The 19659-nt window shown below is 35.0% G+C and overlaps 2 protein-coding genes across 2 annotated transcripts in view; one reads left to right on the top strand and one right to left on the bottom strand.

Moving 5' to 3' along the window:
• LOC138329369 (ER membrane protein complex subunit 10-like) overlaps positions 1-19659 on the top strand; it is a 67537-nt gene that overhangs the window by 31897 nt on the left and 15981 nt on the right.
• On the bottom strand, positions 1517-4150 carry LOC138329365 (probable G-protein coupled receptor B0563.6). Its single transcript, XM_069276305.1, has one exon. It carries the CDS (start codon positions 2934-2936, stop codon positions 1614-1616), a length of 1323 nt encoding a protein of 440 aa, XP_069132406.1. The 5' UTR covers positions 2937-4150; the 3' UTR covers positions 1517-1613.

Here is a 19659-nt window from a genome sequence, read left to right as displayed (position 1 = left end):
TAGCCAAGTGGTCTTTATACACAGGTCAAAATGTGTTGAAAATGACTATTCAGGACCCTAAAATGGAAGTAGTCTTATAAAGCAGGTGGTCTTTATACAGAGGTGGCTGCTAAAGTAGTCTTATAAACAGGTGGTCTTTATACAGAGGTGGCTGCTAAAGTAGTCTTATAAAGCAGGTGGTCTTTATACAGAGGTGGCTGCTAAAGTAGTCTTATAAAGCAGGTGGTCTTTATACAGAGGTGGCTGCTAAAGTAGTCTTATAAAGCAGGTGGTCTTTATACAGAGGTGGCTGCTAAAGTAGTCTTATAAAGCAGGTGGTCTTTATACAGAGGTGGCTGCTAAGGTAGTCTTATAAAGCAGGTGGTCTTTATACAGAGGTGGCTGCTAAAGTAGTCTTATAAAGCAGGTGGTCTTTATACAGAGGTGGCTGCTAAAGTAGTCTTATAAACAGGTGGTCTTTATACAGAGGTGGCTGCTAAAGTAGTCTTATAAAGCAGGTGGTCTTTATACAGAGGTGGCTGCTAAAGTAGTCTTATAAAGCAGGTGGTCTTTATACAGAGGTGGCTGCTAAAGTAGTCTTATAAAGCAGGTGGTCTTTATACAGAGGTGGCTGCTAAAGTAGTCTTATAAACAGGTGGTCTTTATACAGAGGTGGCTGCTAAAGTAGTCTTATAAAGCAGGTGGTCTTTATACAGAGGTGGCTGCTAAGGTAGGTTTGACTATAGTTGGTATCTCTTAACATATGATCAGTTTGTTCAATACTAAAAAATACTTTGCTCTCCACTATACACATCCATTGGTAGTAAGTCTTGTATCCTGAACCTGAACCTGCACCAATGGTTTGAATCAGTTTTTATCTAGAAGAGCTCAAATCACATGTACAATATAGCATATTCCGTTTTTAATGTATGGATACATTGTCTGAAAAGTAATTACTCCAATAAAAAACAATGATCTCCCCCAGGTGGCTTAATTTCTTGTATATTTGTGTACTTTATGGGTCTAGCATACATAGAGTGACTGCTTAATTATAGCTAACGGTATAGAGATTAGGAATTTCTATGATAGCATCATTGGTACCGTATTACACCCAGTAAGTGCCACCGTCCCTATAAGTGCCCCTCCCGCTTTTTAAGGCTTCAATACCGTAAATCTGTTGACGGTTAAGAAATGTAGGGTTCAAATGTACTATACTGACGGAACGTTATTGACAATCGATCATGTTATTAGTTTTTTGTGGAGAAACAAATTTATTATTATCAAATTGTTTCACTATCAAAAACATTTGGCATGTCAAGAAATCTTTGTCACCAAGAGCACGTAGCTTATTATATATTAATGCATTAAAAAAAGAGCATGCAAAATAATTCTCTCACATAACGCTGTCTCTTGACTGCCTTATTCAATATGATACGATAATCTAATAATGTTGTATACTCTCAGATACATATTGACTGTCTTAATTTTTTCATGAAAAAAGCATCATAATATATGTATAGAGAACAAAACTAGATAGTTCAGTTAAAACTAATATTTTAATTTCAGTATTGGATATTTTTGTGCACTAATGCACTTGATTTACACATTGATAGAAATGTGGCCTTGACCCCTTCCTAACTCACCGTCTCTGAACATTCATCAGATAGAGCCTGGGATCGTAATGGCTCCATAGCTATCCGGTTCTCTACTACAAAGTACCTAGAATCTGTACTGCCACTCATTAACACTTTCCTAGGGTTCCGAGTTTCTATCGTTCTTTCCTTGGAGTGGTAGCTACCCCAGCTTACTGAGCGGTTCTGAGGTTTCTGACAACAGAATGTTTCTTTATATGTGACACAGAACTTCTTACTAAGCGCCATGTAGATCAAAAAGTTCACAGAGGAGTTTAAAGTTTCTAAAAAATAAGTTATATATGAAATACATTCTTTTAGATTTCTTGCCTTTCCAAATTTCGAATATTCCGTCCATATGTGTGAAGCAGTACTGTTGATTGCTCCGGGCAATATACAAATTGCAAACAGAAAGGTGACAATCATTAACATAACGGTGATATGTGACTGCTCCCCAGAAGCGTGTTTGTACTGAGTGTGCTGTGAGTTTGAGCTCATACTTTGACGTCGCGTCCATGTTTTCCGTACCACATATATGATTAAGGGATTGAGAATGAATAACACAATGATGGGCAAAAACCGAAACAAGATGTTCATAATGATTCCATAGATCTCGTAAAAGTCGACGTTAGCACCAATATCTGATTTCAGCAAGATGGAGTAAGTCATGTTCCTTTTGGTGCGTTTTATAACTTTGTATTTCAATGCGTAAGGTAAGAACATTATGATTGTAAAGATGTAGATGAGAAATATCGCTATAAGTGTGTGTTTCTTACTGCAGAATCGTCTTGCTTTCATCGGAAAATGAACAGCTATGAACCGTTCCACACTAAGTAATGCGGTCAACCATGACGTAATCCGAGCCGTCACCAAACTTCCATAGGCACCAAACACCGGGTACATATTATTCCGAACATTTTTTCCGTGGAATGGATCGAAGTATATTTGTATGTTAATCCCAGAGAAAAGTAGGCTGTGCATTAGAAATAAAAAATCTGACAATGAAAGAGCTGCCAGAACAAAATTAGTAGCACTTCTCATTCTTTGTTGAAAAAGTACCACTAAACTTATGATATTCCCAATGGCTCCAAACAAGGACAGCGTCGGTATTATGATCATTCCAAATGCAAATTTAATGGCGCGTAAACTCTCTTGTGAGATGAATTCATCGGTAGGACTCATCCTGATTGGTGAAGGGTAAATTGAAATATTCGTGGCATTTGACATTCTGGTCCGATAATTGTCTTCGTCTGTCGTATCGGTATAAAATCCTAAAATTGTGTCAACTACATGCACAGCTATTGGTAAATCGTTTTTGGTTTCCATGTCTGAAAAACGATTCCGTCTTGGGGAGTAAGATGAATTTTACATATATCATGACAGACAGACAACAGGGAGTCGGTTTGCATCTTCATTGAGCCGCATGAAATCTGCATGATTTCCATTTATGTATACATCTTTAGCAGAAATCTGATATCCTAATAACCTGTTCTTTACATCGCCGTAGAATCTACATCAGTAACTTATAATTCTGATTTCTATGACAGGTTTTTCCCTCATTAAACCATTGTTATATTTCCATGCGTAGATCAATATAGTTCAAAATGCGTCTTTACCGGAAAGTTCTATTCATAGAAAGCTATGAATTAATCGAAAATGGCTACTCTCCAAGTCACAATCTCATGATCGGCTGTTTGTGAAATGCGTTCCAGATTCTGATGTGATTATTTGTTTGATGTCTTTTACGCAAACACATATAATCAAGTTTATGGATCTTTGTAGGTTGGGTCCATCATTCTGAATTTGGTCACTTTTAACATATTCTAATTTGATGTCTTATATAACAAGTACCAGCTCCCTGTCATATTTCTCCATGAATGTCTAGCATAGTCAGATTGGAGAATATTCCCTGCTCAGAGTGAGTATATGTCCAATCAAATGGATATAAATGATTTTTTCCTGAAAAGTACTCAAAATCTAAAAATAGTTTGATTCATCAATAGAAAATCAATATGTCCAATTTTGATGACAACAAATCAGTTTTAAAACATCTGACACTTTTCTTTCCTTGTTAAAATCTGTGTTCTTTAAGCCTTGGAAAGTTATTCCTATTTAATCCTCAGACAATTCTATTTTGGATAGTCATGTTAAATCCCAGGTATTTCATGATGAACTACAACTAAAGATTATTCAGCTATTCATGTTGTAGAATTTTTCACCATGGTTGTGTCCAGATTCATCCTATTGTTTTTCAATTAAGAATCCTCCAGTTGTGAAATCCAAATATTCAGTTTTAAAAATGATGAAAAATATTTCTGTCTTAAGTTAAATCCAAAAACATTTCACTGAAGTGCTGAGAAATCAGTTAAGCTTATTCCTAGTTTCATTGGTAACTTAATTCATCGACGTCGTATTGAAAAAATGCAGACGTCTCCAGAAGTGAATCCACTTATATCTATGCTGGCCCAATCAGCTTGGTTGTAGTTATAGCTGGGTCCAGTGGCTGATCGGTCGCCTCGGCCTAGTGATCTGTATTGATACCACCTTACTGTGTTGTGTATCGTGAGCTGTTCCAGCCTCCGCAGCAATGGTGTAGAAACTAGCCCAGGCTCTACACATTAAAACGCCTATCACTTTATAAATCAATGGTGTCCATCTCTTAAGTGGACGTTGACGTATCACTTATGGTTATAAGTTTTAAAACAGTCAGTAAATGTATTTTTTCTATTTTGAATTTTTAAATAATTATATTCAGTACAAAGCTCAATACATTAATAAATATTGTTTAAAAAAAAAAAGAGTTAAAAGGGGTCTATCTGTAACATTTTGTAAAAGGGTCAATAGATGTATGTTTTAGTTTTCAAATGGAATTTTTTAAATAATTATATTCAGTACAAAGCTCAGTACATAAATATTGTTTTAAAAAATAGTTAAAAGGGGATGGTCTATAATATTTTGAAAAACTGTCAATAAATGTATGTTTTCTGTTTGTAAATGGAATTTTAATACAACTTTAAATTATATTTGGTACAAAGGTCAATAGATTGATCAGTAATGTTAAAAAAAAAAGAAAAATAGATATCTGTAATATTTTGTAAAAGGTTCAATACGGTAAATGTTTTGATTTTTTATATACGGTACCATTTAAATATTTTTAGTACAAAGGTCAATAAATTGAATATCATTATTTTTTTTTCTTTAAAGTGAGTTAGAAGGGGTTATCTGTAATATTCTCTTGTTTAGTTTGAAATAATCAAAGGAAATTTGATGAGGGTGAATATGGTGACAGACTTGTTCGTAATATCCTGTCATTCACTGCCTACAGTTAACATGTATTCCATTACAGGTTAGGTACAACAGATGGTTTTACTTGACATTTATCTATAACGGTATATCATAGGATTTTCTATTGCTTCCTGTTTGTTCCTTAGGCCAGATATATTCTCTTGTATATGTAACCCTGGTCAATACTAGCCGCAATATATCGCTCGGCTAGAGAGAACTTCTCTTTAGCTCGATCGGTTGAGCGTCAGACTAGTAATCCAGAGGTCCCGGGTTCGATCCCTGGCAGAGGCAGGTATTAAATTTATTGTAAATCCTGCACCCTGTTACATTGGCGCCCATGTAGGGACTCGGGAATGATACTTCACGATACCTGCGAAGGAATCGTTGTGACCCCTGGAAACTCGCGGACGAGTTCATCCCTGGAGGGGGAGTATGTAACCCTGGTCAATACTAGCCGCAATATATCGCTCGGCTAGAGAGAACTTCTCTTTAGCTCGATCGGTTGAGCGTCAAACTAGTAATCCAGAGGTCCTGGGTTCGATCCCTGGCAGAGGCAGGTATTAAATTTATTGTAAATCCTGCACCCTGTTACATATATACCCTCATTATGTACCTGCTGACTTAACAATCTTGATACATTTTGATATTGGTTGATCTAGAACTGGGGTTGAGTATTTTCTGATGTTTAATTCTTACAATATTGTTACCTGATGTTAACTACTCGTAATATTAACACTTATTTGATGTAAAACTGAAAAAAAAAATCCTATTCGTATGGGCAGGGTGAAATTCTTTAAATACCACATGCATCTTTAAGATCAATTTCAGAAATCATTGTTCTCTTTACATTTTTTTATTTAACTATTAATGTGATAATTTAACGTTAGATATTTATGTTTTGAAGTACCGGTACCATATTCCACCCTATAAGCACCCAGGGTACCAAAAACATGTAAAAAATGAAGGGGTGCTGAATAATACCAAAATCATTGCACAGATGAAGCCATCATTCAAATTGCAAACGAAATTAAATTAAGAAACCAGGGTTGCCACCTCTCACGTTCTCGTTGGGAGACTCACGATATTGAACGTCACCCATTATGACATTTTATGTTATGAAATCTTGGATATCTTGTTGCATATCAGCCGGAAATAGATCTTCGATGTATCCAAAGGTTCATGACAATAAAATGGATGAATCTTGGTAATGTCATGATATTGTTACTCAATATGAAATAATGAGTGTTATCATTCATGTTCAAACCTGAAATATCATACTGTTCTCAATTAACTCTTAAATGTCATGGTGGACTTAGATAAAAACAATATTTGTTTGTCTCACATACATGGACAGTGACTGGTCATTAAAAAGAGGAATGTCATCACGCGACGATTCTGTAACGATTTTACGTTTTTAGTTTGACATATCTCGATCCTAATAAAGAAGAGACAGTCATGTGACAGGATGTCATTGGCTGAATCTGGATGGGAACGAGGTGATTATTGGATGCCGAGACCAATTAATGATCGGGAGAATCAGCAACTGAATGAAAGCGAAGAAAACATCATAATCTAATAATTGGCAAAAAATCACAGAGATTGTATTGTGATGTGGCTGGTGATAAATCCGGTGATTTATTTAACACAAATAGATTTCTATCATTCCCATGATTCATATGTGAGATTTCACACTTTGAATGAACTCATTAAATTTTTTGAAAATTTGCAATTAAGATGTGATGTGTGCAACATTTAATAAAAATTTATAAGTACAGGTAGTTAGTTTCAATTACCCTGGTATAAACTTGGGATTATTCAAGTTAGAGTAATTATGTAGTAGCTGATGGCTACATCATTTAAGCACACAAAATATTTTGAAGATCTGCTACAAGGGTAAATTTCTTACAAAAAAAGCACAATCACAACATCAGAGACCCTTCTGTTTCTCAACTTTGGTGGGTGGCCTAATAAAGAAATAAATGTAGCTATTACTGTGATATTAGGCAAAAAAGTCCAAAACAAAACACAGTCCTAAGCAGTGATTACATGTCTAGATATTTATGTATAGTTTGCACTGGCATTGGCTCAATAACCATGCTTTTAAAGAATATCATTATCGATGTACATTGATACGATGACATATAGGGCAATTCTGTTTTTATGGAACTATAACTTTGGCGTATAGATAAAATGATGTGACACCTAATTAGCTATAATTTATGTCACAGCTCACTGCATATGTAACACATCAGCTTTGTTTATTGCCATTGAGGTCTGATTGAATCAGCTGTTTAATCAAACAAGTCGACAATGACAGGATAGAGCATATTTCAGGGAGGGGGGGGGGAAGGAATGGCTGTCTTTTTTGGAAAAAAAAAAGATTTATGGGTGTATTATGATAATTGAACCAGTGAAATTATGTACTCCAAAATTACAATATTTATCATAAATTCCTAGTTAAACATTTCTAAATTTTAATTAAGTAATGTTGTGCATGTGTAGTTGAGGTAGGATTACACAATTTGCACTTGCTTAATTAATATCATTATCTCCCTAAAACCTTGAAAAAATAAAATGTTTATTCTGTATGTGAATGTAGGATTTTCAATGGTATTTATGGACCATATCACATGTTTTCTGTTTATGTTGTGGTATTATTTGCAGCACACCTGAACAACACCCTATTAACAAGTTAATTCACATTTACAATGTGTATAAAATACAGCTGTTTGTGGTTTACTGATCAGCCGAAGCTTGTCAGAAATGTTGCTGTGGCAAAATGTGATGAAAGCCGAATTATACAAGCTCAAGCCCAACTTTGATGTAAAAACACGATATGTTTTCAACATTATGTATAACTCGGTAAACAAATTTTTTTCCTGTAATGCCTAAGGATTTTCTAAATAGAGTAAAACAGGGAAAAAACCTCTGTTTAACGAAGTTAAAAATAGTGCTAGATACTGTATTGTTTTTTATGACTACGTTGTTGACGGATATGGTCGTTGGGGGCAACAGCTACCAGTATTGGTTTGTGGTCCTCCCTTGTCAAGGAAGGGTTCTGTGATACAATTTGGAGATAACAAATGATAATGTCATTTTGGGTTTTATTTTACAGGAATAAAAAAAATATTAGATTAGTCAGATTAAGTTTTATGTTTTCATGTTTGAATGCCGAAGTTGTTGCTTGTAGAAGTTATAGCACTACAAGTCCGAAGTAAAGATCAATGATGCGACCCTATCAGGGGATTTCCTATAGCAGCTGCATAAATAACACAACTGCCTTTCTGTCCATAGGTGTCAATTAAAATCCGAAATGTATGCCCCGTCTGAGAAACTATGAAGAACATTTCCAAAGCAGTGTAATATTAAGAGATTGAAATAATTTTTTGTCAATAAACATGTGTACGTGTGTACTTTAAATGTGTTGATTTGGTAGATAGAAATAAGGAATTAGGTCCAGATCTGCCTACAGCTGTAAGGATTCAGCTATGGCTATGGTATCTAAAGAAAACATACCTGTGATGTTTCATTCGATAAACTCGATAAACTCGATGAATTCCCCCGGGAAACTTGGCACCTTATAATGTGGTGGCATCAGCTACTGTTGATCTTTATTCTTCTGGAACCCTTTCTATTAATTACACAATGTACATGCTCCAACCAAAATCATACCAAAAAATGTTACAAAAATGATGTATGGTAGCATAATTTTTTGATTTTCCAAACATATTGCAGCACTTAAGAATACTATACTACAGTTAATCATCTTTAGGATTTAATTTATGTGTAGAATAGTATACAATGTACATTCTTCTCAATTATTCTGGTTATTTATGATGAAATGAGGCAAACGTGAAAATGTTGTCATATTTCAAAATAGTACTGTTATACATTTCCCAACCAAATAAGTCAAAGAATACTTTTTGCAAGAGCATCTTTTGGGACATTCCCATTAGGAGTGTTTTATTTTCGATTCATAGATTCCACCTGATGCCTTGCCATTATCCAAGACATAGTGAATAAAAAGACAGTTTAGTTTACACTTTTGGCTGATGTCGATGATGAAAGCAGTAAATGGCTAAGAACAGTGATGGCCTATACTCTATATATTAACAGTATTTACAACCCCACAGATAGGAACCAGACTCCTCTGTTAACAGCTAATAGGTTTGGGGAGAGAGTTATAAATAGTGCTTCTATTAAATCACAACTCTAATTAAAGGGGATCCTAGAGTCTATATTGTTTATCACTGACTCTGATGTGCTAAGGTTATGAAGTAGGATATTTAAATGTTCAAAATTGAATTTAATTCTGTGTGAAAGATATTGATCTTAGAGCCGAGTTTATACAAAGTATGGTTTACTCATTGTCTTATTGATTAAAGAAGAAATCTGTTTATAAAAAATGTACTCTAAACAGTCCGTGATTTATACGTATTAGACAGTGTGAATTGTCTGATAGAGAAGTCTTATGTTTTCTTCATTTCAGATGTTGCTTTATGGTTTCCACACCCAAAGGTTCTATCAGTAAATAAGATAGAACAGACGGTTCTCACTTTTTTAAGTGACTTTCACCTCATTTATCTCCCTTTATCTGCTGTGAAAGTTATACGTGCTAACCATTTTAAGATTTTTACGATTTTTCAACAGTTTTCGTGCTAGTGGCTATTCTGAAAATGAGGCCACTTTTCTCACGTCATAGATCTGTTTTATTGAACCAGCACCGAGACTTGTCAAAAGCCACTTAAGATTGGTTGAAGCTGTTAAAATCTTCATTCTAAAATTTCTCTTTGTAGTGAAATTAAAAATATATTTAGAGGTATATGGTGTCTCACTCAGATTGAAGCTTTCATATCACCATGGCACCTGCTCTACCACAGATTGGTCAGACTGAAAATAATCTACCCAATAAGATTTAGTAATGTCTGTGTGAAAATGATCATTCAGATGGACAGAATATATCTACAGAATTAAACATATTTATAGTACCCCGGTATAGATCTATTTATAGTTGTCTGATAGTGTAATGATCATTTTTTGCTTTGATAGGTTTATAAATTAAAGCTGTTTTCCAACCATCGTTTTTATCTACTGACCCTTAGGTCTAGAGCGTTGCTGTAAATTGTCCCAATTTATCACAGACGACTCAGGTTTAAAATTTCAGTCAAAGCCATATTTACTGTCCAGATAAGCCACATATAGCCACACCACATGTTAACTATTACCTCATAATTAAGTTACCATTGTATGTGAAATAGATATGGAAAACTGCTCTCAATGTTAGTTTTTTCTGTAATGAAAAAATGACTTTTAATAAATCTTCTTGTATCTTGTATGTTATTGTGTGCACAAAATCCTTCTGTCCATTCTCAATTTATTGTCTCAAAAAACAACATTTGCCAAAATAATCTTGCTTCAAGTAACATTAACCTTTGAAGATGACCCTTTAACCCCTAATTCAATCCCAGACTAACATAACCTCATCAGCTACCATTGTATAAAGTTTCAACAAAATCCGTCAATTCCTTCTGTTATTGTCTGGAAACCAACATCAGGACATACAGACAGACAGATGGAGACAAGTCTCCCCCATTTCACCTTCACTTACAGTGGACTAAACATACTTAGTCATGGCATGGAGGGGGAGGGGGGCATCACTATCTGTGGTCGATGATCTGATATATGATCGGGGCAGTTAAGGTAGCAATACTTTATAAATCTGATTTTCAATTTCATACACAAAATATTTTGTCACTTACAGCATATAAAAATACAAATGAATTGCAGCATTTGATATAACTACATTAGAAAACAAACATAATGTATTTTTGATAACTACACTACTATCAAATTACATGCATGTATATGTTTTTTTTGCCCCTACACAGGCTAACTGTTAGGTGACATATTACCAGATACAGGAAGGTCCAAAGGTGTAATCATGGTCATTTGTCTGGACATTTGTGTCTATGACCTATTGACCTCGTCCATTCCAACCTTTGACCTACACAGAATGTAGTAATTGTATATCAGACTACTAATCTGACCAGAAGTGTTGATCAGAAGTCAACAGGGAATTTTATAATATGAAGTGAAGATTTACGCCATGATTGCTTTCCGATTGCTATATAGGACTGTGGAGAGATAACTGGACTGATTTCCGATAGGAAAACGTCCAGGTGTACAATGTCCATCGTGCTGTTGGATCATATCAGCCATTTGTTGCTTCTGTTGATAAGGCATGATTATTGTTCCAGGAAAACTGAAAACGCAAAAACCCATATAATTGGAACAATATACCTCTTGATGACAATAAACAACGCTACGGGAGCCATTTGTATTTGGACACCGCTGTTCTGTTTTTGCCATAAAGAGATATTTAGTTCTGACCAATGACTAGGTTACTGACAGTTCATCTGACAACAACAAAACATTTTAATTAGAAATCTGTCAGTAATGAAAACATAAATGCTATTTTAATCCTCGCAAACTGAAATTTTCTTTTAAAGATTCTTTATGAGTCACATGTAAAATTTCAACTTTTGATATCATTTTCTTATTTCATATTATTACCCTTTTTTGAGGGGGGGGGGGGGGGGGCATAAGGAAAAAAAAATCCAATTTGTAATTCAAACTAATGCAAAATGGCATGGAACGCAATTATCACAAAAAGGAATTTTATAGTGTGCTCTTGAAATTGAAGAATATTCAAATTTTGTTGGATTGTAATTGCAGCTACTAAATTAGACTGGACAAACAAGTGTGTGTATAAGGCATTATAATCCTTGGTGACAAATTGCATGAGATAGCCTGCAACAATTATTACATGTTAATCAATGTTATGTGTTCTCATACTTGCCAGCAGTCGATTCTATTTTAATTACTTTGATTTTAATTCCAAATTAATTAGGTTTTTGGGCTGATACTTTAACAGTTTGTAAAGTTTATTACTTTTTAACCCCAAGGGAAAATTTGGGACATCAAAAGAGAACAATTAACAATTTTTTTTTTTTTCAATTTGGTGGATGACCCCTAAAAATTCACTTTTAATGCTTCATAGAGTCAGTCAAAATGCAATAAAATCTAGTGTGTTTTCTATAGATTTAGTGGTTTTTGATAGGAACATAAATTCTTGGTTCTTACTAACACTGTTTCGTATTATTAACTTATATTTGTCTTTTGAATTCATGGTTAGTATGAGAAGCAGTTATCAGGTACTGTAGATCGGTAGTTTTTATATGTGTTCTCTGGCTTTTTCCCACCTCCTAAACCTAAGTTTATCACCTGTTCTGAACCTAGGTTTTAAAGGAATCAACACTCAGTGTTATTTTAACATCAATAGTTATCATTTTTCCAGTCATTATTAGTTTATACAGTAAAGCAGTGATAAGGAATACACTTACAACAATTTAATACTTAACACATAGTATTTTTCATGCAATATGTTTTACATGTAAGTAATTTAAGCCCCCAGACATTTGTTATTATCATTTGTTACTAAAGCACTTACTAGATGTGGGGTCTAAACATCTAGATAGAGACCTTATGGTGATTAGTTCAAGTTTCTGTCTTTAAACAAATGTCATTATTAAACATGTTGGCAGACATCACTCCAACATTGCCGTATGCTACAGCCAAGCTGTTATTGAGCTACAATTTACTATCCACGATATATGTCATTATAGCTATTTTTCAGCTCTATTACCTAAACATGAGTTGTGTTCAATTGGAATCCGCTTTACAATTTACAATTGTGTTCCATTCGTAAGTTATATTTTATGATCTTGGCCGCAAATGAGAGGTGTCCTTGATTCAGCCAAAGATCTTTTATCTCCAGGGGTTATGACCTCCAGGGGTTACAACCTCCAGGGGTTATGACCTCCAGGGGTTACGACCTCCAGGGGTTACGACCATCAGGGGTTACTGATTTCTAGGGGGTACAATCACAATCAAGTGAAGAGAGAGTGTATGTGATTGTAACCCTTGGAGATCAAGGATGGTTGCAGTTCATTAGAAACTGTTATTATATGTTAGGTCCACTGTTGTGTGATAGAAATTCAGTTGCCACATCTGATTTCAGCGATCTTACATAACTTTGTCGGTTTGATACATATGTCTGCTGTGTATATCAGAATTCTGGTGACCTTTTGGAAACTTGATATTTACTCTGCGAACATTTGCAGGAATGTAAACCGTCTGTGTGATAATGCCTGTGTTGTAATGCAATGGTTTAAAGATGAGCAGGAACAAGGTTAATGATACCTGAAGATCATCACGAAAGAATTCATCCCTAATAACTGTTACTGTAATCAGGAAATGTCTGGAAAAACATTTATCTTCAATATTTTTCTTTCATGCAAATGTTTGATGTTTCTCTGTGATAATTTTTCAAGTTTTCTATCGCCCTCAACAAATTTTCTGTCAAGTATTTTCTTTTCGAAAAATTCTTTTTTGATCCTTTTAAAGATAAGGATGTTTGTAAAAACTAATTGACAAAACATACAGGTTATATTTGTTGGCAGAGGTAAAAAAAAAATCTTTGGCATTCATGTCTGAAACCAGAGATAAGATTTAATTAGAGGAGCTAAACTGATTTGGCTTATTTTACAAAATATTGTAGATTTTTTGTTGATGGCAAATTTTTGTCTACAAAAACATTTTGTTAACATCCAATGCAGATCTGAAAACATACACACAACATTACTTTTTAAGCTTACTGAGAACATCTATTGTTGACATGCAATTAAATGGTAAATTTGGTATGCTCTGTCCTAATTCTTGTATCATGTTCCTAGATGATCTCGGTTTAAACTTAAAAAATGCAGTGCTTTGGCAGCCATCTTGGTTTTTAAAATCGTTTTCCATCCCATCTATGGTCCGTCGTCCTTCCTTCCGTCCGTCCTTCTGTCCGTCCATCCATCCGTCTGTTAACAATTCTTGTTATCGCTATTTCTCGGAACGTATTAAAGGGATAATTCTAAAATTTCATATGTTGGTTCCCCTGGGACCCTAGTTGTGCATATTGCAATTTGGGACTGATCGGTCCACAAGATGGCTGCCAGGCAGCCATCTTGGATTTTGATAGTTAAAGTTTGTTATCGCTATTTCTCAGAAAGTACTGAAGGGATTATTCTCAAATTTCATATGTAGGTTCCTCTAGGGCACTAGTTGTGCATATTGCATTTTGGGACTGATCGGTCAACAAGATGGCCAACTGCCTGCCATCTTGGATTTCATCGTTGAAGTTTGTTACCGCTATTTCTCAGAAAGTACTCAACCGATCTGTCTCAAATTTCACATGTGGTATGTTTGAAAAAGTTGAAAAGCAGAAAAAAGGTCCCTCTTTCCATTGTCAGACATAGATCATTCTTTGGTGGGCGCCATGATCCCTCTGGGATCTCTTGTTCATGCTCCAGTGCTGTTATCGCTATTTCTGAAAGCCACACTATACGTAACTATCAACAAAAAGTCAAGTTAGATTCAACCCCAATATTGTTAGTATTTGTAGATGCAGTTGAAATGAAGTTATTTCAAAGAATATTTATAATGATTTCTTAACAACTTTGGTACAGCAGTTGTTGGAAGTCAATCCTTTTAAACATGGCTTCATTTTAAACTGGTCGCCATAGAAGTTACGATAATTGCCGAAAGGAAGTCGGAAAGTTCATGACCTGTTCCTGGAAGAGTTCGAACAGACGTTCATTAGTTACGACAGTCACATGACGTTCTAGGCAACAACGTTACTATGTCAGCTAACTTTAGCTTGTTTGAGTAAATGGGAGACACCTAGCAATGTTCAATATTTATTTGATTTTTTTTCAACATTCTTCTAAATTATGAAAAAAATCAGAAAGATTTTCAAAAAAGGTCAAACACCATCCAGACATTTCTCCTTAATAAACAATGGTAAACATCGATGATAAATTGCAATGTTTTATGTTGCCTTATTATAACTGTAGTCAACTACTGTCAATCAAAGACAGATATTCTAACAGTGATGTAGCGGATAGATGTGGACTGTCATACCATATTTTCGCTAATGAGGGCGCCTGGCGCGGGTAAATGGGCGAGGGGGGGGCGCCGTTATTTGAGACCATTTTTAGATGTTTTTTCTCAAACAGACTATAGTCATCTTGCTTTTTGTTTCGTATTTTTTCTGAAACTTACTATAACAAACTTACGTTTTGAAGTCAAGTAAGTATTGACATTACTTAATTATGAAGTAATGTATGCACCAGAAGTATTAAACATTGGTTAGATATGTCTGTTTCATGGAATTTTGGCATTTCATGCTAGCCTGTTTGTTTACCATGTGTACACAAAATGGCAGACGGTGCTTTCGATTGCTAATTTCGTTTTGTGGCAGATGGGAAATACCAACAAGAGCACACAATAAAATGCTTAGAAATGATAAAACTCTTGTTATTTAGGAACCTTTATCATAGATATACAGTAAGTATTCATAAAACCTGTATAGACATCGCTAAAATGTTGTTGCCAGTTAGTCTTCATCAATACTTGTGTGTGGGGCATTCAAGTGACACGTTTTGTTTTGAACATGTCATTCTCACTGTTTCTATGTGTAAACACTTGGCAAAGATGTCCTAAGTTGTCCAATGCAATAAATTTAGTGCTTATACAAGCTGATCGGATATCTGTTAAGCATCAGATAGATGTCACACAGTATTTTATTAGCGTCTGCAAAGACAAATCGTCACAATCTAACACAAAATTGTATAAAATTAGTTGATTTTTTCAGCAAAAAACGTGGGGGCCCTTATAAGAGGAGGCGCTCTTAATAGGGAAAATACGATAAGTGACTTTGGTAATTTTCGCTTGGAAAGTCACATAAGTCTCGACTGTACCTGACATTATACAACAGCCTCATAAACTTACAACCTTAGAACAGGGAATGTTATGGTAGATACAGCCCAACAATTCAGCTGCAATATAACCCAGAGGTTGAGAGCCTGTTGTAAAATGTCACCTTCTAAAAACTATTCAGCCACCGAAACCCAGTTAGTGGTATCATGTAATGTCAGACATCTGAAACATTTGGCCACAGCAACTGAGGATGGAGACTGTGGGTGCCAAAATACTGTATCTGATCAAACTTAGTGACCACCTCTGTATAAAGACCACCTGCTTAATAAGATCACTTTTGCTTTGACACAGCAACCCAAACATACAAGGCTAAGGGTGGAATGCATTAGATACCTCAACCCATTGGTGACTCAAACAGGCAGTTCTATGATATTTTAAATGAAATAAAGTAATAAAAAAATTCAACATCCACGATATATGTCATTGGAAATTGCAAACCACAGAAATGCAAAATACAGAAGAGGAATCAAAATGTCATCATGTTTCAGCACAGACATCCTGTTGGGAGGGAAAACAGTAAAACTTGGTTGATAGAATCACACTGATAGCTCAAGTTATCCAAGTATTAAATCATGGTTTAATGGAAAATGGAGTGAACATTTGATTGGGCCAACAAAAATCTATTGTATTACCATAATTAAACATTGTCTTTAAGTTACATTTGTAACAGTTAAATTGAACATGGCTCAACTGTTGATACGTTTGCAGTAATATTTTTGGATTGGCTTAGATCTCTTAATGGTCTGCAAAAGAAAAATAATTAGCATCTCACAATATATTGTCTCACAAGCAAAGATCATTTGTTTGTTATGTCTATCTAGGGAAGGAGATTCACAAACACCCAAGGTGATCACTATTCAGCCTTATATGTCTAGTCCGTCCTATTGACTGGCATATCTAGTCCTATAGGATTCCATTACTGTTTGGTCACTGCCTGACAGACATGATTTCTGTACCATAAGGCCACACCAATTTGAAAAATAGTTCTTTGGTATTTTTTGGGGGAAAAGTGGGGCGAGAGGTTGGTTTTTGTTGTTGTTTTTTTTTTGTTTTTTTTTTAATTTTCATTTTCCAAAAAAAAATGGAGCAAGCAGTATCGAAAATGAGAATATGATGTATACAAACATAAACACAAGGCAAAATCCATTATATTTTTATTTTATGTACATGCAGGTTGTAGCATTTTATGTTTTGAGAGTCAAAAGAAAAGATATAAATAACATATTTGGCCTCTAGCTGTGCTATTGATTTGTTTGAAAGACTAAAGTTTGTATTCAAAGATTTAAAGAGAAACAAGGTGAAAACTAATATAATGATAAACTTAACATTTATTAACAACAATAATACCTGACTGCCATGCCTTGGCATTAAAAAAAAACCAAAATATTAATTAACAAATTGAAATACATTTACAGTGTATTCTGTAAATCAACAGTGTTCTTATTTGTCATCCAGGTGAAACTCTACTAAAACACTGTTGGAAAATCATAAATATTGTTGATCTACAATATTGGGAACCTGTAAAATTTTGCAACAGCCAATAGAACAAAAGGTGTGCATTGGCGTACATGAAAATACTTTTTTATGTAAATTTACATAAAAAAAGAACAATTTTTAAGCATGCAAATGTAATAATTGGAATGTTTAAGAGTCACACAAAATCAAATGTAAATATATTAGATATTAAAACTACAGTGTAGATGTAATCCTGACTAGTTATTTGAGTATTGGCAGACTTATCACACGCAAAATTATACCGTATTTTTGCGCGTATAGTGCGCAGGTACGTTTTTGAGTTTTCATTTTGGAAAAAAATTTTTTTACAAAAAAATCTCATTTTTTGTACCATCTTTCAAAACGTTTTCCATTGCCTCCAAGCACTCTTAAAGAACAAAATCAAACGGTTCTTATTGTTAATCAGTGCTTAAAATAACCTTCTATTCATTAACATTAACTGGCGAGAGTACTTCAAAGCATTTATTATCATCATATTAATTTCAACTGCATTTATTCTTATTTTAGTTTCTGTGACCTTGCTATCATCTTTGAGAACAAAAAAATCAATACAAAAACATTCTAAAGTTGGAAAGAGATTTATTCCATGTATTGCTGTTGTTGGCAAGACATGAAGTAAAAGTAAAAAAAAAATAACATTGAACTTAATGCCAATACATGTACTCAGAAAAAGAAAATAGGCTCGTAGTTTTAAGCATTGGATTATCTATGAAGCATGTAATTTTACGTCTACCACATCGATCACATTTTCGTTATTTGCGTGTATAGAATCTAACAAATCTTTAAACATCATACGGTACAGGGAACAACAACATCTCTGTCAAAAGTTCTCACAGTTGCAATATAAACACCCGCCATTTTTAGGTCATCTGACCCGAAGGGTCAGGATGACCTATTGTCATCATGCACCGTCCGTCGTCGTGCACCGTGCGCCATGCGTAAACTTTTCATTCAAACAACTTCTTCTCAATAACCGGAAGGCCCAGGGTTCTCATATTTGGCCTGTAGGTTGCTGGGATGGAGGGCTACCAAGTTTGTTCAAATGAATGACCTTGACCTTCATTCAAGGTCACAGGGGTCAAAAAGGCTAAAATCTTTAAACGACTTCTTCTCAAGAACCAGAAGGCCCAGGGTACTTATATTTGGCCTGTAGGATGCTTGGATGAAGGGCTACCAAGTTTGTTCAAATAAATGACCTTAACCTTCATTCAAGGTCACAGGGGTCAAAAAGGCTAAAATCTTTAAACAACTTCTTCTCAAGAACCAGACTGCCCAGGGTACTGATATTGGGCCCGTAGGATGCTGGGATGAAGGGCTACCAAGTTTGTTCAAATAAATGACCTTGACCTTCATTCAAGGTCATGGGGTCAAATAGGCTAAAATCTTTAAAACAAATTCTTGTGAATAACTAAGAGGCCTAGAGAGCTGATATTGGGCCTTTGACATGCTTGGATGAAGGGCTATCAAATTTGTTCAAATGAATGTCCTTGATCTTCATTCAAGGTCATGGGGGTCAAAAAGGCTAAAATCTTTAAATGACTTCTTCTCAAGAACTAGAAGGCCAAGATTACTTATATATGGCATGTAGCATGCTTGGATGAAGGGCTATCAAGTTTATTCAAATGAATGACCTTGATCTTCATTTAAGGTCACGGGCAGCAAATAGACTAAAATCTTTAAATGACTTCTTCTCAAGAACTAGAAGGCCAAGAGTACTGATATATGGCATGTAGCATGCTTGGATGAAGGGCTATCAAGTTTATTCAAATGAATGACCTTGATCTTCATTTAAGGTCACGGGTGGCAAATAGACTAAAATCTTTAAATGACTTCTTCTCAAGAACCAGAAGGCCCAGGGTACTGATATTGAGCATGTAGCATGCTGGGATGAAGGGCTACGAAGTTTGTTCAAATGAATTACCTTGACCTTCAATCAAGGTCACAGAGGTCAAATAAGTTAAAATCTTTAAATGACTATAATGTATTGTACTAATAGTCAGATGACCGTTAAGGCCCATGGTCCTCTTGATTCATTTGTTTTTTCTTAATCTGGTTCCCTTTTGCGCTTATACTTTCGTTTTCCTACCGGTTCAAGCGCTCAAGTGATAAGGATTTCAGCTTGTCTAAAGCAAAACGGGAAGGGAAAAATCAAACTTGCGTTCTTCAGATTTCAGAGCGGCTGAAATAGGGGCGGAAATTTTTTTTAAATTTTTTTTTCAAACTTCTCCATTTTAGGGGAGGGAAATCCCAAAGAACTAGGTTTCAAATTGGTGTGGCCAAATATTACTGTCATTTTCGTGTCACATCAATAAGTGTTTTGTCTTCATTCTATTTTGGTATAAGTGTCTCAGCCGTTGTGGACATA

This window comes from Argopecten irradians, chromosome 8 (assembly GCF_041381155.1).
Source record: "Argopecten irradians isolate NY chromosome 8, Ai_NY, whole genome shotgun sequence".
NCBI classification, from domain to species: Eukaryota; Metazoa; Mollusca; class Bivalvia; order Pectinida; family Pectinidae; genus Argopecten; species Argopecten irradians.
Note: the sequence above shows the minus strand (reverse complement) of the source record. Positions and strands in the feature narration are given on the sequence as shown.

Coding starts and splice junctions, on each gene's coding strand:
- LOC138329365 (XM_069276305.1), bottom strand. CDS start 2,936: ATGGAAACCAAAAACGATTTACCAATAGCTGTGCATGTAGTTGACACA.